The sequence below is a fragment of the Rhamphochromis sp. 'chilingali' genome (genome assembly GCF_963969265.1).
Source record: "Rhamphochromis sp. 'chilingali' genome assembly, chromosome: 3".
In the NCBI taxonomy this organism is placed as follows: Eukaryota; Metazoa; Chordata; class Actinopteri; order Cichliformes; family Cichlidae; genus Rhamphochromis; species Rhamphochromis sp. 'chilingali'.
In genome coordinates, this window is record NC_137931.1 from 26339464 (window position 1) to 26363147 (window position 23684).

The window sequence follows — 23684 nt, forward strand, 5'->3', positions numbered from 1 at the left end:
TGGTTTCATGAGACAAAGAAAACCGGCCCATTTTTTTCTGATTGATCCAGTGATTAGTCAGTTAATCAGGACACAGTAATTCTAAGACCTTCGGTTTCCTTTCTAGAAGTTTATCCTCCTTTCTGACACTTAGACTAAAATGTATTAATGAACATCATGTTTTATTCAGTAAAACTTAAAAATAAAAACTGAGCCCCTTAACTGATCAGGAAAGGACAGAGATCAAGGCAGACGAGGGCTGTTTTCTTCTATACAACCAGAGGTCTTTAGGTTTAGGTTTCTGTTTTATACTCTCAGAGGTGTTGTTATGTGACGTAGCTTAAAAATGCTTCATTTAACAGACATGCTAGCATTAGCGTAAACAAAAACAACTCAGGGTTGCAATTGATCCCTGAAACTAAACAAACCCTCCATGAATCAAATATATTGCCCATTTTGAACATGTTTTTTCTTGGATAGTCAAATTTCCTGCTATGTTTAAGTGTACTGTAGCTGCTAGCTTCTTAAGCGTAGCTTGCTTGCTAACATGATCTCTGTCTAAATGTGATACAAAGCCACATAAGTGTTATGTCCCTGTTATACAATATAATGTTGTTGTTTCCACACTGGAAGATGGTGACAGCATCACTTCAGCTTTGCTTTTATTTTATTTTTTAATCAGTCAATTTATTTATTTATTTATGATCTCCGTACACCTCTTTGGCAGCAACAGTAAAGCGTGTGAGGTTACAACAACTGAGAGCTACATGACGGGCTGTAATGACACGAAAGTACGGCTTGTGCCAGCGGAAGTGACATCACTTTTATCATGCGGTGCTGTTTGTGAGGACAAGAAGGGTTATTGAGCTGCTGTCTAAAGCCGGAACAAGAGGACATATAAACTGTTCCTACTTCTTTACTTCTTTAAACCACCGAGGAGTAAACCACTTAAATATGTTTGCAAATGCAAGTGAAGCTCCAGAGTGGTGCGTTCAAATGTGGTATTATAACCTGGAAATTTTCCAATCCATCCGCTCACCATTGTGTAATGAATATTTGATTTAATAATGAACATGTTTATGCTAATGAACTCTCTGAGGGATTACATTCACGTCTGCCACCTGCACGATGAACCAAAGCAGGAAACACATGTGGTGTTGAAGCTGAAACCTCCTGCGAAGATGCTCCACTGCGACTCGAAGCCACAGAGGAAATGCTGGCTGTACCAACACCCGATTGGTCGTTTTTTTGTTTTTCTTCTTCTTCTTCTTCTTCTTTTTTGAAGTGAGCGGATGCGTCCAGCTTTGTTTACAGAGGCTGTTGACGGCGCAGGGTTCCTCCGACATCTGCTCCACGCCACTAATTAGCCGATAATTACCGGAGAGAGAGGGAGAGGCTCGCTCATGTCTCTGTCAAGCGGCTGACCGAGGTGCTTTGAAAACCAACAATCTAACAAATTAATTTCCTTCGACACAGCAGCCGAGCCTCTGGGACCGGACACACTGGAGAGGTGCTCGTTGTTGGGGTTTTTTTTCCCCCTCTTTTTTTCTGTAAACCTTTATTTACTTTGGGAAGGTTCACTGAACTCACCTGAGAAATAGGGAGGACAAACACTGCCAAAATCAAAACAGAAACTTAAAATTCTTAAAACTTTATCTAATTGATTTTTGAATATTTCTCTGGATCCTTTTTATCTTACTTTATTCATGAGTTTCACAGGCCTCTGTCATCAGTATGATAATTACCTTGCTTAAAAACTCATGTAAACTTCAGGTAGGAAAGTATGGAGGACTGCAGGTGCCAAAATCAATAATAAATAATAATAAAAAATCACTCTATTAAATGCATCAAAATAATTAATGTAAATTAAAAGTTGATAAATTGATTATCCTAATTTAATTTGCCTTTACATTTATTTATATTCCTTTATTTATTTACTTTGTCATTTATCTAGTTATTAAGGAACAATAAGGGCATGCAAAGAAAAAGCAAACTGAAAGTAAAATGAAGTGAAATTAAAAAAAATAAGGAAAATGCCTGAACAGATATTGAAAAAAATAATAAATTGATAAATAAGTAATTATTTGTTCAGCTGAATTCCCAAATTACTACGTGTTAATTTGCATGGTTCTTTTGCTAGTGGCTCTAAAGCGGCCTGTTAGGACCACATGTTCACTAACTGTAACTCCCAGGGCTTCTTCTTTTTCTGCATTGCATTGCTAGCTACAAAGATTTGTGATGTGGACTGTATTAACATCTAAAATGATCTCTCAGAGAGAAAATTAGAAGCAACAGATAGCATTTTTCTTTGTGCGTTCATTTATGTTTATGCCAGCTACCTTCCGGTCAGTTGAATATGCGGATTCACTGCCATTTACTTGATGTGCTTCCTGTAAACAGAAATCCCTCTCCCCAGCAGTCTGTCTATCAGTATTTGACCTTTGTGCTGCATTTTGTAGTTTTAATCGTAACTCTGTTGTCATGTTGGTTGCCTCATCTATCTGATTGAGATTACCTTTTTGCACATCTGCAGATGAGTCTTCCAGACTTCCTAAGATATCTGGCTTGTTTGTTTTCCCACCTAGAGGAAACAGATGTGTAAAACTCATATTAGACCTCAGAACTCTCCAACCAGGACTTCAAACTAAGCTCCAAGTATGCAGCTAGAAATGTTACAACCTCCAAACAGATCTCTGACCTGTCCGACATCCCTACTTTAGCGCTGATGCTTTGTAGAAGAACTGTTAATAGATTCCCTGACCTCCACCGAGACGACCTCCTCCTGTAAATGAACATTTTGCATCTCCTCCTGAGCTCCACTTGGAGTCTGAAGTCTCAAGGCTTTTGGATGCTGTCGCCTTCTTCCTGCGAGGAGCTGATTAGTGTCGTGCTTGTAATTGCCTCTCGCGGGGTTGCAGACGAGCACGGGGCTGGGTGGTTTTGACAAGTCTACTCGTCCCCCCTCGGCGCTGGGCGCTTTGTAAGGAGTTAAATTGGATGGTTAATTCGGGTGTTATTTACCCTGTAATTCATTAGTTTCGCCCCGCCATTGGCAGCGGGCAGGCTGTAATTTCACGCTTCGCAATAAAAGATGTCTCATAATCTGCTTCATTTAGCAGCCAAAGAATTTAATGAAATTAACTGCAGCCCTAATTAAGACGGTGAATATTAAAGACCTGCTATCAAGGCTTTAACGAGGGTGACATGATCCGCCTTCCGCCGGATTGGAAAAATATCATTTCCCTGGGAAAGGTTGTCACCGCTCGGAGCCATTTTGGCCATGATGACATTTTTGTCATGCACACTAACCCCTGGAAATGAGATTTTTTGGGGGGTGGTGGCGGTGGGTGGAAGATGTGTTGGAGGGATGTCTCTCCCTTTTTAGTTTGAGAAATAATTAAAACAAGGAACACAGGCGTCAATCAAAGAGCATTTTTAGACTGTGCTCATTACGCCGCTGCGTGGCAGTCTCCATGGAGCAATCCCGAGTTTTTGTTTGGCACGGAGGTGTTGCTCTGAGCTCGCTGGAAGTGTCCCTGTGGTCGCTTTGTTGTTTCACACCGTATGAGAAAGTGTGTGTGTTTGGGTGTGTTGTTACACTTATTTGATGAAAAGCTGGACAAAAGTGCCCGGCGGTGACCTGAAGGGTTCTCGCAGAGGAAGAGGAGTCATGTTTCCTTCACATCCTGTCTCTCACCGAGCGTCGAGCCGAGCGAGGGGCGAGGTTTTTTATCCACTAATGAATTGAGACTGCTGAAGTAAGGTTTGGATAATTGAGTTTCTAATTAATTACCCAGAACTCTTATCAGATAAATCAGCCCCTCTTCAGCCCCCCTCTTCTTCTGTGGTGTTTTATTTGATCTGGTCTGCGTCTTGCTCCCCTGGGCTTGCCCTTCGCTGTCCTTGCCTCATCAACAGTGACCTTGTCATGGAGCCTGAAGCTGCTGCGTGGCTGTCAGTGTGTTTTGATGGTAGTTATGGGGTTTGCCCTCTGCTGTGGTGGTTTTTTAATGATTTTTACTGTTTACTTCGAGGCAACAAATCTTGTTTTTTTTAATTCCTGTCATCCTTTGTAGTGATCAGGTCAAGAACCACATGGAAAGAAATGAATCAAAAGAACTGGAGCTCCACCAGGGCCGTTCAGTTTCCTTTATTTGTTGTTTTAATCATGGAAAATAAATCTTAATAACTCTGCATCCAGAACACTCACAGTTTAATTTGATTTTAATCCTTAGTTTGCGAAGAAATAATCATAAATAGGGTCTTGGCTGAAAAATGAATATTCAATCAATTTTAAGTGCAAAAACACCAACCTGTGGACGAATCTGTGGGAACAAAGTAACAAGATGTAAACTCCATGTGGTGTCATTAATAGCCTCCCCACCCACATTTCTTATTTTATTTCACTTTTCACTGTCAAATAAAAGCCCAAAAATAATTACATTAACCTTTCTCAACACAAGAAAAAAACCTTGTCCACACTAAATGCAGGCACTTAACACCCTGTATGTCAATTCTCAAGCAAAACCCATCATAAATAATTTGACTTTTATTATCACATTTTTAACCTTTTGTCAGAAAAAGCAAAAAGGGCTTGTTTTTGTCAGGTATCAATGAGTGATGTTTGATTCATATTTAGTTTGAAAACCGGAAATACATTAATACATTGCAAGATGAGAGAAGGAGACAAAGAGAACAGTAATGGAAGACTACCTGCTAGCATGCTCACATTAGCTGTACACTTTCTAAAAACCAATCCCTGACGACGTTCAGACTAAGCCATTCGGGGAAATACCTGGAGGTTAAGCATCCGCAGACAGTTACCAGATAAGAATGCCAGTGGTTAATGTTGAAAGGTAGTTCAGGTTTATAGTTAGGATAGCTCCCTTTGGTGGTTTTAGAAGCAAGCCCAAATATGAAGAAACCCCAGGGTAAACCCACGACCTGCTGAAGAGTTTATATATCTTTTCTGGTCTGGGAATGCTATGGAATTTCCCAGAAGGAACTGGAAAGCGAGAAGCTTGAAAGAAGGATCTCTAAAAAATCTTTGATTAGCTTGCTGCCCAAGTTCAGATAAACCAAAGGCGATGGATATATGGAATTCCAGGAATTATAGTATTGGGAGCCACGAAGTTCAGTGGTTGGTAGAGCAAAATTACTTTTTGTGTTCTTACAGTTTAATTTTCCATCTTGGTAGCACAGATGTTTAGATGTTTTGTCGTTGTTTACACTTTAAGTGACAGTTGTCAGTGTCGCATCATATCTTGGAGGGTGAAAAAAGATTTGAGTTGTAAGAACTCAAAGGCAACATTGTCTTCAACAATTAGTAAAACTGCAAAAAAGTTCCTACATTCAAAAGAGCCTAATTCCAGGACCTAGTGATTGCACTTTCAAGTCATCCATAAAGACATGATCTTTAGTTTTGGACTGCCTTTGAAAAGTCCACCCGGATTTTCTGATTCGTTTTCTAATCTGTGACAAACGGCACCAGTCTACTCTAAACCACTGTGAAGAAGATCTACCTACTATGACCTGCAGCAGGGGGTCAAAGAGCTTTCAGTTGCTTCCCACAAAGAGGATATTTACCTGGAGTAAGTCAGACAGCATCGGCCCCTTTCCTTTATTTTCTCTTTTTGTCTTCTTGGAGATTAGAGGAGTGAACATTTCACACTCTGTCCTCTTGTCTGAGAGGATGATAGATGACCTGCAGACGCTGCTCAGGCTGGATCAGATGGCCACCACGATACAGAAGGGATCCCTTTCTCGTCACCCCCCTCGCACTCCTCTGTCGGCGGGGGGTGACACCTCTAATTTAGCCTCCTGCTCTCGAGGGACGTTGAAGAACAAAAGGGCCTTAGCTCCTTTGAGATCATCCTGTTCTGTGGAGGGTTTGTCCAGTGATATTGCCTGCCCCGTATCTCCTCCAAGATCCGCTGTCACACTCTTCAGGAGGCCCCGGTAGAGTCCATTGTCTGAGCAAAATAGGGGGGTGATTGAGTGATTAGAGAGTAGATTAGTCTGTATCAATAGGCAGGCAGCCTCCAAGAGGAGAAAAGTTTTCCTTCTAATTTGACTCACACAATGGAAGAAGGAATTATGGTTCATGTTACTGTTCATGTTCCTCAGTTTTAGCTTCAGACAAAGAGGTAAAAGTTGTGTCTTGTGAGCACACCTTTACGCCTCAGAAATCATTTTCTGTGCAATATGTTCGTCCTCGAACATGCTGGACATGTGACAGCTGTGGTCTTTAATCAGAGACCCTCAGGTACGAGCCTTTCCGATGCGTCGTCTAACGAATGACTTCATCTCTTGGCTTCCCCCGAGCTAGCGACCTTTTCTTAAGCACTACCCCACAATACTTCAACCGAGGCAAAGAAGTGAAGGTAGAGAGTGTCTCGGGGAGTTTTGTTTTTTGGGGGGTTGTCTGTCTACATCTATTTGTCTATCCATCCTTGTTTGCTTTCTTTCCGACTGAAACCCAACACAGACCCTTCATGCCCCTTTGTTTTGTTCTCCAGAGAAGAATCCTCATTGATGCCCTCGGACGTTTTCTGTTGCTTAACAAATGACTTCATCTTCCCGCTCCCTGGAGCTAGCGACCTTTTCCTAAGCACTACCCCACAATACTTCACCAGGGCGGAGAAGTGCCTCAGTCGGAGGGGAGAGAGTATATCTGAGGATGTATTTATCTCCCCACATCTATTTTCCAATGTGGAGACCTTGTGAGCTGTCATAGCTGCTCCCCCCTCTCCTCCTCCTGAAGGTAAAATAAGTGTGTCACTAAGCTCGGGGAGGTGAATAATGAAAGATATTACCCATCATGAGGATTTCAACGTGGCGTTCAATTAGCCTTCCTCTCGCACAAACTGATCGCTTGTCATCCTCAGGATGAATGGACAAAATTAATCCACTGACGTCTCCCTCCCCAAAACCCGGGTTTAGGTGAAGGTCTGTGAAAGATGTTGGTTCATCTCTCAGTTTCGTTTGGTGGTGATCAACCATCCACCTCTTAATGCTCCATTGTCTTGTTTCAATTTACTTTCTCTTTTGATCCTGTAGTGCAAAAATATTTCACTTTTTGTTTTAGGATTCAGGTAAAATCTTAAAATGTATTCAATTCAATTTTATTTATACAGCGCCAAATCACAACAGCAGTCGCCTCCAGGCGCTTTATATTGTACAGTAGATCGTACAATAATAGATACAGAGAAAAACCCAACAATCATATGACCCCAATGAGCAAGGACTTTGGCGACAGTGGGAAGGAAAAACTCCCCTTTAACAAGAAGAAACCTCCAGCAGAACCAGGCTCAGGGAGGGGCGGGGCCATCTGCTGCGACCGGATGGGGTGAGAGAAGGAAGACAGGATGAAAGACATGCTGTGGAAGAGAGACAGAGGTTAATAACAGATATGATTCAATGCAGAGAGGTCTATTAACACAAAATGTAGATGAAAGCAACATTTTTTCCCCACTGATTTTTAATTCTTTTCTTCTATTATGCAACCAAAACACATCAGAATACATTTTTGATGTCAGGCTGTGAAAATTAGGGGTGGGTTTTGATTATCGATTTATCCATTAAAATTGATTCTAGCTTGGATAACGTGATATCAATTCTTTAAAATCCTGAATCGATCTTTTAATATAAATTTATTTTGCCCGAAACGCCAGAATTTCAGGTTGAACCTCAAACAATTTACAACAACCACCAAACAGCTAAAACAGTAAATGAGAGCAGGTATTCTGCACAAAGACGTAAACACACAGCGCAGACCCGCCGACTAGGGCTGGGTATCGTCACTGATTCTAGAATCGATTCTATTCCGATTCACAAGGTCCTGAATCGATTCGATTCAATTCGATTCGATTCAATTCGATTTGAATCTGGGAAATTTTCCCTCAGACAGTCAGAAATATTATAATTATAATTTGTATCTATAAAAAGGAAGCTGAGCACGCAAGACTTTATCAAAGGTGTAAACGTCACAGCAGATGCCTTTGTGTCAAAGTAGCTGAAGATAAAACACAGAAAAACATGAAGGTGATTTTCCTGGCCTGGGATTTTATAAAAATATTCTGCAGTACATCAAAAACGAAAGAAAACCATTAATCAATTTATGAACATTACCTCTGAAGCTACAGAAGCTTATCTTGGACTTCAGGAAGGGCAGAGCAGACCCGGCCCCACTTTACATTCACGGGAGCTGTGTGGAGAGGGTACACTCCATGAGGTTTCTGGGCGTGCAGATATCTGATGACCTCTCCTGGACTGCAAATACTACAGCGGTGGTTAAAAGGCCCAGCAGCGTCTCCACTTTCTGAGAGTGCTCAGGAGGAACAACCTGGAGGAGAGGCTGCTGGTGACATTTTACAGAGCCACCATAGAGAGCATCCTAACGTACGGCATAACAACATGGTATGCAGGGTGCTCAGCTGCAGACAGGAAAGTACTGCAGAGGGTCATCAACACAGCCCAGAAGATCACTGGCTGCTCTCTGCCCAGCCTGGAGGTCACTGCAAACTCTCGGTACCTCAGCAGAGCTGGCAATATCATCAAGGACCACTCTCACCCCAGCAACCAACTGTTTGAACTATTACCATCAGGCCGACGGTACAGGTCACATAAAACCAGGACAAACAGATTCAGGGATAGCTTCTTTCCCAGAGCTATCACCGTAGTAAATAAGCACAAAAACAATTGAACCTATTCCATACCGTCACTGTCATTATATTATGCTGCTATTCATACTGTCATTATATTAATGCTGCTATCCTGTATATATTGTACATACTATTGTTTGAGTACTTACGATTGTTTTTTTTGTACTTTTTATATTTTACATTTATATTTATTATTGAAACTTGCACCAAGGGAGTGGCACTCCAATTTCGTTGTACTCTGTACAATGACAATAAAGGCTATTCTATTCTATTCTATTCTATTCTACAGCGGTTTTATTAGAGACACGGCTAAGCGTTTTGCATTTTGCATAATTTTAAAAAGTTTACATTTGTTCAGTATTGAACGGCAGAAATTAGGTTTTCTTTTCGGAAGTCAATCAATCAAAGCTTTATTCGTCACATGCAGGTTGCCCTGCAGTGAAATGGGACACACACACCCCCCCCGACCTTACACATATAGCACAGACATTACATGGGGATACAGGGAAGTGAGCAAAAGGAAAAATACATTTATATAAAAAAGAATTTTTATGAATCGATATCACGTTATCCAAGCCAGAATCACTTTTAATCGATGAATCGATTATTAAAACCCACAAATCAGTGAGATGTCGCCTTTCTCACCCGATGGCACGGACACGGTCGGGGCTGAAAGCCGACAGCTCGCTGATTTTGTGTTTACGCCCTTTTTGCGCTGATTCTGAAGCTGTAGGTTTTATCTATCTCCAAACAATATTGACCGAACCAGCAGCAAAAGAAGATCCAAACTACGCTTCACAAACACATCGTCATGGACTCCCTCTGACTTTTGCTGTTTTGCTTCCACCACAATAAAATCACATTTCTCTCTCTCTCAGTGTACTTCAAGAACAGTTTCCTGTCTAAAAATCTTTTTTCTGCATTATTCACTTGCTTGTCACGCACAAGTCTACCGTTGTTTACAGTGATGTCGGCTGCTGTTTTTTTCCCTTTTACTTACTTCCGAACAGAGAGCCTCATATCTGCTGTTCAAAAGGCTACTGAGCAAATTAAAACTTTAAATTATGCAAAATTGCAAAACGCTTGGCCGTGTCTCTAATCCAACCTCTGTGACTTTGCTCTGCTTCACTTCAGCAGCATAATGTTCATATGTTGATCCATGGTTTTCTTTCGTTTTTGATCTACTGCAGAATATTTTTAGAAATCCCAGGCCAGGAAAATCACCTTCATGTTTTTCTGTGTTTTATCCTCAGTTACTTTGACACAAAGGCATCTGCTGTGATGCTTACACCCTTGATAAAGTCTCGCAAGTGTCAGCTTTCTTTTTGTAGATATAAAAACATGGAAATGTACTGATGCATGATCTGAATTATAATATTCTGACTGTCTGAGGCAAAATTCCCCCAATTCTAATCGAATCGGAATCGAATCGATGCTAGAAATCAGTGACGATACCCAGCCCTAGTGGAAAATATCCGTAAAATTAATTATACAGAACAGCTAGAGGATTATTTCAGGTAGTAGTGATCTAACTTTAAGCCAGAAAGGATAAAAACAGACTGAAGGGCAGAAAACAATTTTGACCCTTTAAAAGCTAAAACTGGGGCTTTGTAGGGAATTTCTGTCTGTTTAAATGGACAGAAATTCAAAAGCGGGATTAGATCCTTCTGTTCCTACTCTTTTACACTTTAAAATTAAATATTGCTCTGCAATATATGTATTTTGTATCATGTATCTTTTTTTTTTTAATCACATTTGCTTTCACAGTCTGTACAGATGTAATTGCCATATTAAACCATATTTTTCAGGGGTATTTTGAACGATCATATCCGCTGTGGAAGTTATTATTGCTTTCCTTTTTTGTTAGCAGGGATACTCATAAAGCTATGGACAAAAAAACTTTTAACAAAGGTTTACTTGGCCCCACAGGCGTGATAAATTTTAGGAGTTGATCTGGATCTAGCATTTTTGGAGAGATTCTAGATAGAGTTTTCACCTTTATCATGTTATCTTTAGCAACAACATATCAGGTCTCAGATGGTTAAAGAGGCGTTGGCCCAAAGGGTCTCTGTCGAATCCTTGATCCAGGTGAAGGGCATGACTTTTCAAGCCAGTGAAATAAGAAACAGCTGAGCAGTTTATGTGCTTAATAAATTGTTTTCCTTCCATTTAATGTACAGAAAACTTTTTATTTCAGAGTGAAAAATTCAACTGAATCAAATATAAAGACCATTAAAGAAAACCTTATTTAAGCTTCCAGACATTCACATTTTGGACTCAAACGCTCAGAAAATCTCCAACAAGTGTAGACAAAATAGATCCAGCGCATAGTATCCTTTATTTTTTAAATCAGAGCTCTAATAAAGAACTGAAGGAAAGGACACTGACCTTTGCAACAAGCTTGATGTTCTGAAGAAACAATAACTAAACAGCTGAGCTTTTTGAGCATACAGCTACTTATAAAAACTAACATCTGTATGAAAATAGCTGCATGCACCAACTCCAAATTCCACCAACTGCCTTCTTAAGGCTTAAAGTGTCTAATAATTCAGAGGTTTAGTCAGTGCTATCTTTTTTTCTTGGTTGGTTACTGTCACAGGTTCTTTATTCCTCTTTTCTTTCCTTCAGCATCTTAATATATTTTCTTAACAATCTTAAAGTATTCTTTGCTTCAAATGATTATCGCCAGTGTTTACTTGTCAAGGTGAGTTTACATGAGTGACTCTAATTTCAATCACCCGTCCCTTGACAATAAAAATCCCTCTTGAGTGTTGAGACTGTAGATTTATCTGTTAAATGATCCGTCTGATGGATTATAATTGAAAAGCCCGCACCACAGTTATCTGACCTGAAGTCTTATTGGATGATGGTCGTCATGTAAACACACGTCCTCTCTGGCTGGCTGGCTCTGCCGGGAAACATGTTGGCGCTCGCTCACTAACAGGCAGTAATGGATGATCAGCTGGCCTGACAGCTGCACGGCTGCCGGCAGCTTTCACTTCAGAGCAGCAGGAAGCTCGTCAAGTCGTGTTTAGCGCACCGTGGGGAAGCCCTGTTGTTACACACACGCATACACACTGCTCTGTTTCACTTCCTCGTGACATGAGCTGAAATTAGTGGAATCACTGCTGTCGAGTGTCTGTGGGGAGTTCACTGTCTGTAATACCAGCAGGACATTTGAACATCTATTCTGATATGACCTAAATTATATATCACTGTATTTTTGGGGGGTTTTATGGTGATATAATTATACAATTTAAAGGAATGTTCCACTCAAGACATGCTTCTATCTGTCTCTATTATGTGTTTTTGGGCTCTAAATATGATTTTAAATGAAACATAATCCTGACAAATGTAGGTTAATTCTCATTGTTAGCAGTAACAGCTTTGAAGTATCACTTGATGTCTGAGCTGAAGACAGACTGTTAATAAGACATCGACATAGCTTAGCTTAATGTCCATTGTCATTTTGGTATCTTGTAGCCAAAAAGATGCAAAAGTAGAATGTCAAGATGTCATAAACATATTTATTTCTGCTGTAAAGTTGGTCATCTTAGAGTCTGAAGCTGACTCACTCAAATGGACGTTAGAGGAACTGTAGCTAATTTGGCTTGCTGTGTTGTTGTCACACAAAAAGGCTTGTGTTGTTAATGGCACTAACAGAAGGTTAGAAGGTTAGCTCAAGGTTTGGTGCAGGAAACTGTAGAATCTACCTACCCCTTTGCAGGTTTCCTGAAGTTGGCCGATCAAATTAAACTTATCACTTATCAACTTGTTCACTTCTGGCCCCAAAATCCAATAAGGCTGTGGACAAAACACCAGCCTTGAGAATTTAGATTGGATCTTCTGAAAACAATGGGTTATATCCTTTTTTTAAACAGTCTCTAAATGTAAAACGGTGTCCTACCCAACCTTACTCTGTGTTTCACTGTCTGTAATAGAGGTGTATTATTTTATTAATACAAAACTAAAGGCCTTTCTGGGGTATTTCTAGTTTATTCAATCTTTTATTTTCTACTTTGCCTCTGGTGTCATCCTTACAAGACGAATTTCAGTCTCATATATTACTCTTGAAAATGTATTTTAGACCTTCCAGGGTAAAAATTGGTCTCCTTTCTTTCATAGCTCGCCATCTTGTCCTTTCCTCCCCTGCTTCTGTCACTCTGAGACGTTTCTTCATGGCATTATGTCACCGCCAATTACACTGAATGCACCATCACTGGCGGCGAGGGTCACCCCGGGCCTACCGCGCTATCCCACCACTACTGACCGCCTTAATGAAAGCTGAGCGGCCGGGGCGCCGGCGAGCAGGCTTCTGTCCATCAGCCTGGCCTGTCCGTCTCACTCCCCACTTCCTCATCTTCCTCTAACTCCCCCTCTTCCTCCCTTCACGGCTGGACTCTATTAATACCCTCTGTCGGAGTGTTAATGTTGTAGAGGTCCAGTGAAGTGACACGCGTGGCAGCGCGGCTGTAATTGCTAATCAGCGGACAGTTTTATCCCCCCTCCTCCCCCTCTTCCCTCTGCCTCCTCTTTTTTTTCTGCTTCTTTCTCCTATTTTGATCCCGCTCTCTCGCCTTCTCTTTGACCTTCCTGCTCTCTCTCTCTCCTAATGAAGTGTGGGCGGTGAGCGGGCGATCGCTTGGCCTAAACGGTCAGTCAGCCGCAGCTGATGTGCGTAGGAGAGAGAGCGAACAAAAAGATAGTCAGACAATTAAATGAGCGCTGATTTCCTTCCATCTATTCACATCCAGCTCCTCTCATCTCTGATCTTTTAAATGTTGTTTCTCTCGTTTCGCTCATTAGCTTCACTCAGCCGATTCTGGACGTCATTTAGCTCCAGCGCGCACAAAGATCGAGGAATCGAGAGGCTTTAAAATGCACAATTAGGACTCAAAAGTGGACAATAATTTCCATATATTTTTTGTCCACTTTTGAACGGAGTTGTGTTTTTTTTACTCTCTTTTTGGTTCTGTATGTGAAATCACAGAGACATTTGAGGCTAAAGTGTGCTTATAGTTTTGTTTGTTTGATATTGCCAAAGACTGGATCACAGTCGGATCTTAAGCATATACACAAATCCCCCCCAGCACGAAAAAGCTAGGTTTTCCTAAATGAGTCCCTAAATATTTCCATTCATTTCCAGCAAGACTTCACTGTCAGTAACTTTCTATTGGGATGTCTTCCTGCTCACTTTGAAATCAAAGATTCTTTTTTCATTAACTGAAGAAAACTACCATGTAAAGAGTCAAATCTCCTGTGATCAAACCAGTAATTTCTGTATCATCACCAAATTTAACATTGAAACCATCAAATAAGTTGGTAATCTGTTCATTTCTCAAAATGGTTGTACTGTTCACCTTCAGCTGTTCCAACCTTTCCATTAACACATTCATTACCTTCAATAATATCTCTACAAAGCTATTATAAATTTTTAATGTCAAGAAATGAAGAAAAGAAGCGACGTCGTCAAAGTATTTTATTAACAGATTTAGTCAGGTTACAAAAATGACACCAGAGCTCACTGCATGACCATTTTGGCCTCACTTTGGGTGACAACAGCGAGCATACACTGCCTGTTTGGATTGTGGCATCTGCCCTGTATGTACTCCCACTTGACCATAATGGTGCGCCACAGCTGTTCTACTTTTGCTCTGTCGGTGTGCTTGGGCGCTTGATGGCCACTTTAACCAGAGCTGGTCGAGCTCACCGACGCTGCAGAGCTGCCGTTCAAGACAGCGACGATGGAGTACATCTACATACCGAGGAACTTATCGGAGAGGCTGCGGATTATCATAGTGGAGTTCAGAAATTTCTTTTGCAGATGATGATGCTGTTTATGTTCAAAGTGCACAGCTGCATTGAAAGGCGTGTGCTGACAGTGTGTTTATCTGTGTGTTTTCTGCAGGGCATGCTGCTGAAGAGGAGCGGTAAATCCCTCAACAAGGAGTGGAAGAAGAAGTACGTGACGCTGTGTGACAACGGTCTGCTCACCTATCACCCGAGCCTACACGTAAGACACATACACAATTGCACAAACACATACAGCCACTGTGAATGCTTATTAGACTGCAGCGCTCTGCCAGCCTGCACTGACCTCCATCTATCTGCTGCTCTTCATCTCTCCCCTGCGAGTGTGTGTGTGTGTGTGTGTGTGTGTGTGTTGATGGCTTGTGTATTAATTAGGACTCGTCATCTGTTTGCCCACGTCGGCGCTGATGATGTGAATATCATCTGTAATGTCTCTGCTAATTGCCCCAGCTCTCTGCCCTGTTGGCACAATATCCTGCCCCCGACGCTGCTTTATTATCTCTCACACACACACACACACACACACACACACACACACACACACACACACACACACACACACACACACACACTTTTTTGTGTCTTTCACTCTGTCTGCTGCTCGTTTTCTCTCTGTCCTCTTGCTCAGTCTGAAGTCAGATTAGATGTATTGCCTCTGATAGGTTTTTGCCACATTTTTGTTGTGTAATTAACGTTTTTTTGTCTTTTTTTTTGTTTTCAAAGAATTTTGGCCACGAGTGCATATCAATTTGTTTTATTTTGACTTCTTTTTCTTTTATGTTAAAATGTAGACATACAGTTGTTTTGTGCAAAAAGGTGCTTTACAAAATCACAAATTTGATCATAAAAATGAACACAAAAAGCATTTCAGTGTGTAATAGTGTTAATACGGTTACTTTGTTTTCTTTCTTACTTGTTGTGAAAATGTATTCATAATTTTCTTTAATTACATCGTATTTTCCATGTGGGCATTCTTCAGTTCAAGATTGCGTTTTAAAGTGGTTTAATTAATCTGTTCATCAGTCGAAAACTGGAAGAATTTTCTGAAACTGTTTTAAATAACAAAGAAAGGAAGCCAATTTCACATATTTAGAAGCTAAAAATCGCAAATTCTAAACTAAACATAAATGAAATTTATTGATTATTTTTTAAAAATACTGTTTACAGTGGTCCCTCGTTTATTGCGGGAGTTACGTTCTAAAAATAGCCCGCGCAAGGTGAAATCCGCGAAGTAGCCAAGTTTATTTTACAATTATTATACATGTGTTAAGGCTACAAAACTCCTCACTACACACTTTATACACTTTTCTCAGTCAGGCACGAATATTTTCACACTTTTCTCTCTTATTTAAACACTCAAAGTTCAAACCTTCGTAGAATAATAAGTTCAGTATTATAGAATGAAACCACCCACGGTTGCTTTTGATGGTGCAAAACGTTTTGTCAACATGATTGTGTTTGTTGGGGGAAAACTTACAAACATACAGTACAGCACTTCAGAGTCACACTACTAGTGATCGAAGAAATTTGACCAGCTGGACGCATTCTGTACTGTACAGGAGACACGGCATGAGATTGATTGACAATGGTCTACAGCCAATCAGGACACAATGTGCTGTAAAAAAAAAAAAGAAAAAGAAAAGGAAAAAAATGCAAAATTGCACAAAAAAAATCCACGAAACAGCGATGCTGCGAAAGGTGAACCGCGTTATAGCGAGGGACCACTGTATCTCTTATGAAGCGGCGATATTTTTGCTTTGAATCAATAAAGGAATACATGTATGAACTGCACTGGAGGTGACAGGATAAGGTTGGGGTGGATGGAGCGGTTGGAAAACAGTTGATTGACCACTTGATAGTGCTGGGGTCACTACAAGAGATGGGAGTGAAAAATACTGTGGAAAAAATGAGTAAAGGACTCTATAGACATCTGATTTAGAAACATTGTAATTTAGGAGTATGCTCGCTTTCTTTTCATTCTTGTTGGTCTCTGCTCAGTAATTATGTGTTTTGGATGGTTTTTTGGACTTATTTGAACTGGTTTTAGCCTTCATTTCACTGATTCAGGGTTGCTTGGACATCATGTTTGATCTCTTCAGGATTCAGATTGTTTTGTTTGACAACGGATGGCTTGTTTTGTGCAAAGCTGATCAGAAAAGCATGAAAGGTCCCCTCCATGTTGCCTGGATTTTCTTGTTTTAACCCACCGACAGACAAAAAAGTATCTTAGAACCTGAAAATATTTGTTTTAGGTTGAAAAATGACCTAAATGAACAATGATTAGCGCATTTTAGAAGTTGCAGATTATTGTTATGCTGTTCTTGACTAATTGACTATTGGTTTTATCTGCAGAAACATTAAATCACAAATGATTTGCTCAGACATATCCACACTTCACCAAACTGCACACGTCCATCAGCCATTAGAGCAGCTGATGCAGTAAATTAGTGTTAAAACTCATCACTTAACACATCAACACACACAAACCCCCTCCAGCACCAAAAGCCAGGTTTTCCTGAATGCTTTGCATCTGCAGCTCCGGCGTCAATTAACGTGTTTGCGGAGGCTAATCGAATGAAACTCAATCAGCACCACTAATTGCCCGACTATGTGCAAAGAAATCACATTAATGCCGCTAATTAAGTGGATGGCAATAGATGCCACCTAATTGCCAAGAAAAGTCTAAAGAGGAGAAGATCAGGCCAACAAAAGGCGAGAGTAATTAATCGCCTCTTGTCACGATGTGACTCTGAGCAGTGAGAGTTGTTAAGAGCACTTAAGAGCAGAGATTTTTTAGAAACTCTTGTGCAAGAAAGAATGATTAGAAGTCAGTTTTTCTTTTCTTTTTTTGTGTTCATAAGCCTGAAACTAAGGCAAAGAGCTAACCAACGCTGAGTGAACACAAGATAGAAACCAAGATGGTCTTAAAACATTCATTTTTAAACATCCCAAATCCAAATGTTCAAAACGAAATCCAGCAGTAAAAGTAATAATTGATTAGAATTAGAATAGAAAGTTCTAACTTCAGTGAATCTTAAATGCAAGTTCAGTTTTTAGTCTTTAGATAATAACTTGAAGACACTACAGTTTTCTGTCCATTGAGATAATTTTGCATTAAAAGCAATGTACATTTACAGTTTGCATATCAACAGATGTAATTTATAACACAAACCATAAAAACCTGTTATGTAATGTGTTTAAGTTCGTTTAGGCTTTAGGTTTGAACATGGATTATAGATCTCTTCAGGTTTTTTGACACTGGTTTCTGACCTGGTTTTGGGCTTGTTCAGGTAGGTCCTAGGCTTAGTTTTAAACTTATTTAAGGTGGTTTTGTTTTTGACTTTGTACTTGGTATTGCACCGATTTTTATACATGGGTTTCAACGTGGACATGTTTAGGCTAGCCTTTGCACTTCTTTCTGACCTGGTTTTGGACATGTTTAGATTTTGTTTGGGACCTAGTTTTAGACCTGTTCAGCCTACTTTTTAGACTTGGTTTGTGACCTGATTTTGGACATGTTTAGTCTGGGTTTTGGGCTTGGTTTGTGACTTTGTTTTGGACATGTTTAGTCTGGGTTGTGCATTTGGTTCTGACCTGGTTTTGGACCTGTTCGGGCTAGTTATGGAGCAACTTTGTACTTGTCTTTGTAACTGTTATTAAATTAGGTTTTGTACCTGTCATCTCTGCACCTTCATCACTTTCTCCACATTTTCAGTCTGATCGCAGAGCTTCTTCTTCTTCTCATTTATCTGCTGTCGTCTGTTTACCCATCGATCGTGTTGTGAAGTAGTTCGCTCTTTATGGATTCATGTTTCCTTTGGCGTCAGCAGTATCCAGCTCTCAGTTCATGTTGCATTTTTCACACTGATGCTGCCGTTAATGCGTCCATTTATACTGACTGCACGCAAACACACACACACTCTTAAATACACTTTCTTTCTTCCGCGTTCATAAGCTGACAACATGTTCTCGTCCTCTCTCACACACACACACACTCGTCACCACCTGCTGTCGGTTTGTTTGGTCGATACACACATCCGTCCTGGACGCCGCTGCGTGGTGTGGACGATCGGGCCGATGATGAAAGCTCTCAGATGCAAATGGAGACTCAATTACCTCGGTCAATCTGTCGGAGGGGTGTGTATGTGAGTGTGTGCGCATTTGTGTGGGTGTGGAGGGTTTACCCAGCGGGCCCCTGGCTCGAGGGCTCTCCAGTGGCTTGTTAAGACACCGTCGAGAGCACTTGGCTTTGAATTGGCCTTTTGTCAGCCGAGCTGCCAGAGGGAGGCGGGAAACACTGAAAGAGTGTGCGTGTGTTATAAATGTGTGCATTATTATCCAAGTCTGTGCAATAACAGCAAACCGAGGATGCTTTCTGAAATAATGCCACGAACAGTTTGCATTTAACAGTAATTACTTCAACTGTATAGAGCAGCGCAGCTCTAATGAAAGCTGTAGTGTGTCAGAGATGAACACAACATTGACAAAAATGGGGAAAAAAAGAAACTTTATTAGTTGGTGTCAAGCTTTGGTTGAGTTTAGGTGAGGAATCCAAGTGGAAAGTGAAAGAGGGTTTGGTATTTTCCAGAATACACTGGAACAGGTTATCGTCTTATGGCTTATTACAATTTTTCGACATTCATAAATAGTGAAAAGGAGGCGATGCAGGAAGTTGTGGCTCAGTTTTTCTTTTTTTCAGGTAAATCAAAATAACTTCATGTTGCTTAGATCAGGTATCTGCTCTGAGGTTGGATTTCAGTCGTTACGTTGGACTGATTTTGGGTTATGTTTTTGGACACTATTTAGACAAACTCCCACTTGGTTTTGTACTTGGCTTTGGGTACGTCTTTGGAGTGTTTTTAGGTTCGGTGTTTCCCTTTGGTTTTATCTTAGTTTTAAATAGTTTGTTTTGGCTTTTATTGCTTTGCTTTTGTCTGGTTTTGACCTTGATTGGTTTGGACATATTTTAAACTGGTTTTATAAAGTTTGCTTTGAACCATTTTTGTGGCTGTTTTGACCTACATTTAGACTCATTTATTAGCTTGGATTGGGAATCGCTTTGGGTTGATCTAGACTTGTTTTGTCCTGTTTTATAGTTGGGGCTTGGTTTTATACACATTTTTAAATTTGTAGAGGTTCACTGGCTGGATGTTCTCGACTCATTGTCCTGCTATGGAACATCTGGATCCATTAGATAGTTCTTTGTAATGGTTAAGAATGTGAAATAATTATTTTTTCTTCAGATAGAAAAAAATATATACTTGTAATAGCCTTCTTCTCCAAACCAACACTTATTTCCCTTCTCTATGTCTTAAAAATATATATATCAGACTCTCTTTTTAATCCACAAGCTTTGTTTCTCATCACCACCTTGATCCTGAAGAGGAGGCCGACCTCCCAAGGTGCCGTGCTTCTCTTGGGTCACCACTGATTCTCTGCCACCGTCAGAGAGGTGGGGGTGGATTTAACAAGCGCCTCTCGTTCGTCATTAAACACCACTTCTTGTCTGATCCATCCGGTCTGGACCGGAGGGGGGCTCCTCGCTAGGGGGGCTGCCGAGGCCCCTGACAGTGGTCGCTCTTGTTTCAGGCACATTGGCGAACGGGCAGAGCCAATCAGAGTCCGAGTGTTGGGCCACTTCAGTGCCGCTTTAAGGGATTAGTGTTGCTTTGTTTTCATTGTATGTTTGACGGATTTGGGAGGTTTATTATCCCAAATAATCCCACTCGTGTTGATGAGATCGCTTACACGCACACTTCATTTTACTTGCTTTGTGTTTTGTGCTCTAAGTGTTGTCCCATGTGTTTGTTTGCTGTCAGTGGGCCTGCTTGGTCAATGATTGCATGTAATTACATTTTTAAAATGCTTTCTCTGGTTTAAACGGTTGTAAAATGTCTGAATACTCGTACGAATAAAAATGGGTTTGAGATTCATGTAGGTTTAAAGATTACGGGACTTCAACACAATAAAGTTTGAATGCTGCCTTCTGTTTGTCAGGACTACATGCAGAACGTCCACGGGAAGGAAATCGACCTGCTCAGGACCACGGTGAAGGTCCCGGGGAAGAGGCCACCGCGCGCCGTATCCACCTGCGCCGCCATGCCGAGCCCCAAAACCAACGGCCTGACGAAGGACATGAGCAGCCTGCAGCTCGGACAGACTTCAGGTGAGGCCTGTAAACTGACACCTGAGAGCGTCTGTATCAGTCCTTCAAACCTTTCAGCCATAGGTATAAGGGAGATCTTTGTCACACCCCTCCTCCTCTGTGATTGGACGGCAATGATTTACCTGAAATTCAACTTTTTTTTTTTACTGCTGAACACCCGTTTACAATAATCAGAATTCATCATCTAGAAGTGCATGCTCTAACGTATCTAATTTTTCAAAACAAAAGCCATAATTACTTATAAGGAATTTACCAGGATGCATTTAAATCTAAATAAAAGTTTTCTATTTAGTTTATTGCAACTTACGTTTTCAAAAATATTCACTCCTGCTATCAAACATCCAATCAGGAAGTCCATTTGTTATAGTTTAAAGTAACGAGTCTTTACGTCAATTTTCATGTGGATATCCAGGTTTAATGGTTAATTTGTGAAATTATTATTAATCACTGTAATTAAGTAAGATACCTGTTTAAACTCCATGTTCATGCTTTTAGATGTCTCATTTTATTTTAAACATCCAAATCTTCTATTTCTTGTAAAATGATACCATAACAACAATAGGTTTTCACATTTCTCCTACTGTTATTGGGAGAATGATTAAAACTGAGATTTCTATTGAGACAAACTAACATAAAGAAAAAGAAATTTGCATTTATTTTCTAAAAGTGTCTTTGAAAGGCTTAAATGTAACTGTCAGCATTCACACGTAGAAACCAACAACGTGTTTGGAGGTAAAAGCGTTGTGTTAAATAACGGAAAAACTGAATCAGCGTTATTGAAATGATGTAATAAAAATGAGCTGAAATATGAAAACATAAAGGAGTGAACATGAAGTCTCGCCTCCACTCAGCAGCGATTAGCCCGTCATCAACACACTTGTTTCCTAATTGTGCTTCTAATCGCCACTCTCGCTCTGACATCATAAACACGAGCGTTGTTTTGTTCGTTCTGAGTCAATAAAGATTGATTGAAAGGAGGAGGGGAAAAATCTGCAGTTCAGCCTCGAAGCAAACGTGTCTTATCACCTGAAGGAAGACGTCGTAAAACAAAAGGTAGAGCGTAATCCTGCGTGTCACACACACACACACACACATAAAAGCAGCGCTTATGAGGCTTAAATCTCTCTCTCACACACAAACACACACACACACATGCGCGCGTGCAGGAGGCCCGAGCTAATAGCATGAATATTCAGTGAGCTGTACTCCATGTACTAATTATTGTCATGAATATTAATGCCATCAGAGTCCTGGCTCCATTCAGCCAGCACCAAGAAATGAGCTGTAATGAGAGAATGAGGAGGAGGAGGGTGGGGGTGACTCACCCTGCTGCTGGACCACACAGCCTCTCACCGACTCGAGGGTTTGATTTAAGCAGCCGGCTCGTGAGATGCTGCCTTTTATGGCTCCCTCGTGTTTCTGTGTGAAGTAAATGAGAGTGTGCGTGCACGCCAAGGAAGGAAGAGCAGGTCTGCAGATGATCTGTGCCACGCTCGGGACGTTTGAAGCTTAAATAGCAGCACGGGCTTTAAATGTGATTCTCTGGTCATAAGAAACATGCTCAAGTGTCAGTTTTCTTCAGTCAGCTGGTTAAAATGATCAGAATGCCGAGCTAACTGTACATGGAGCCCGTAGTTACTGCTCCCAGCCTGTAGAGGGGAGCGTGACAAATTCAATCCAAAAACTCACCTTCCTCCAGTGATGGAGTCCACAAACCAAAGGACAGCTATGTCCATCTTTGTATATTCAGTGTATGGTGCTATCGTCAGGCTTCCTGTCATTGTCCAATCAGAGGAAAGAGAGCTGTTAGGAAGGAGGTTTCTTAAAGAGAAGCTAACGCAGCTTTTCTCACAGAAGTTATGAGTGATAAGTGAACACTGCAGGTATCTGAATCTTCCTTATATGCCGCATTGACGTCTCCACTTTGTGTTTCAGGCTCGGTGACTAGCAGCTCGTCGGTGTCGCAGATGGCGAGCGGCGTCAGCTTGGTGTCCTTCAACAGCCGCGGCACGGAGGGGATGCACCAGCGCTCGTACTCCGTCTCCAGCGCCGATCAGTGGACCGAGGCCACCGTCATCGCCAACTCTGGAGTCAGCACAGGTCAGTGACCGGCACGCTCACGCAGAGTCATGTGATCCTGAGTTAAACCGCAGGTCACACGAGAAGCTACACAGATGGGACTGAAGGCCCCAGCGTGGAGCTACGCGAGGGGGACTATCATTTGTCTCCCATTGATCCAGCTGCCAGACCTCTAATACTGCCTTAACTGTTTGTCAAGCTAATGGACTGTCTGTGTGTGTATGTTGGTGTGTGTGTCTGTGTGTGTGTATAGGTGTGTAGGACTTAAAGCGCCAGTATTAACCAAACACACACACAGAGCAGGAAGCTGAGACTGACAGCTGTCAGGCTGTGTATGAGCCTGATGTTAAGCTTGAGTGGCAGCTCCTTCTTTGGGGCCTCCAGCCTTCCTCAAATAACGTTTAAAGCTGTGAAACGCTCTCAATGGGCTCCCAGGGGCAACACAAACACACAGTTTCTATAGGTGTAAGGGCACTCCTTTAAGGTCCCTGTGGATCCTTAAAAGGTACTTTATGCAAGAGTAAGATATTAATTAACCTTAAAAATGGTGATGAAGTCATGAATTCTTTTGTCAGAGATCTGAGAAATGTTACAGATCTTACAGCAATATCTGAAATCTAAAAAAATAATTGGGACAAACGAGTAGTCAAGACTTACATGTGTTAACTCATCACTCAGTTCTCAAGCAGTGTCGAGGCCAAAATGATAGGAAATAATTATAGAGAAGAAAAAAATGAGAAAAACAAAGATATTACATATTAAATAAGCTAATGAAAAGATAAGTAGTAATATAACATCTTAAAAATACAGAAAGGAAATTAAAAACAGAAATAAATAAACTGAGCATGTTAAATAAATAGGAGGAAATACTGCAGATTCAATCATTTCCGAAATACTCCTGTTTATATTTTATTAGGTGGGGTCTGCCCTCCATAGATCAACTGTCAGAGTTAATAATAACTACAAAACTGCTTAAAACATTTGTA

At 40.9% G+C, this 23684-nt stretch overlaps 1 protein-coding gene across 6 annotated transcripts in view; it reads left to right on the plus strand.

Moving 5' to 3' along the window:
- Positions 1-23684, plus strand: part of agap1 (ArfGAP with GTPase domain, ankyrin repeat and PH domain 1) — a 189880-nt gene that overhangs the window by 121253 nt on the left and 44943 nt on the right. For all 6 annotated transcript variants that reach the window (XM_080878086.1, XM_080878085.1, XM_080878082.1 and 3 more), the window contains 3 exons: positions 14551-14655; positions 20451-20619; positions 22555-22719. In XM_080878086.1, the coding sequence (XP_080734212.1) occupies positions 14551-14655; positions 20451-20619; positions 22555-22719 (439 nt within the window). The remainder of the gene's footprint in view (positions 1-14550; positions 14656-20450; positions 20620-22554; positions 22720-23684) is intronic.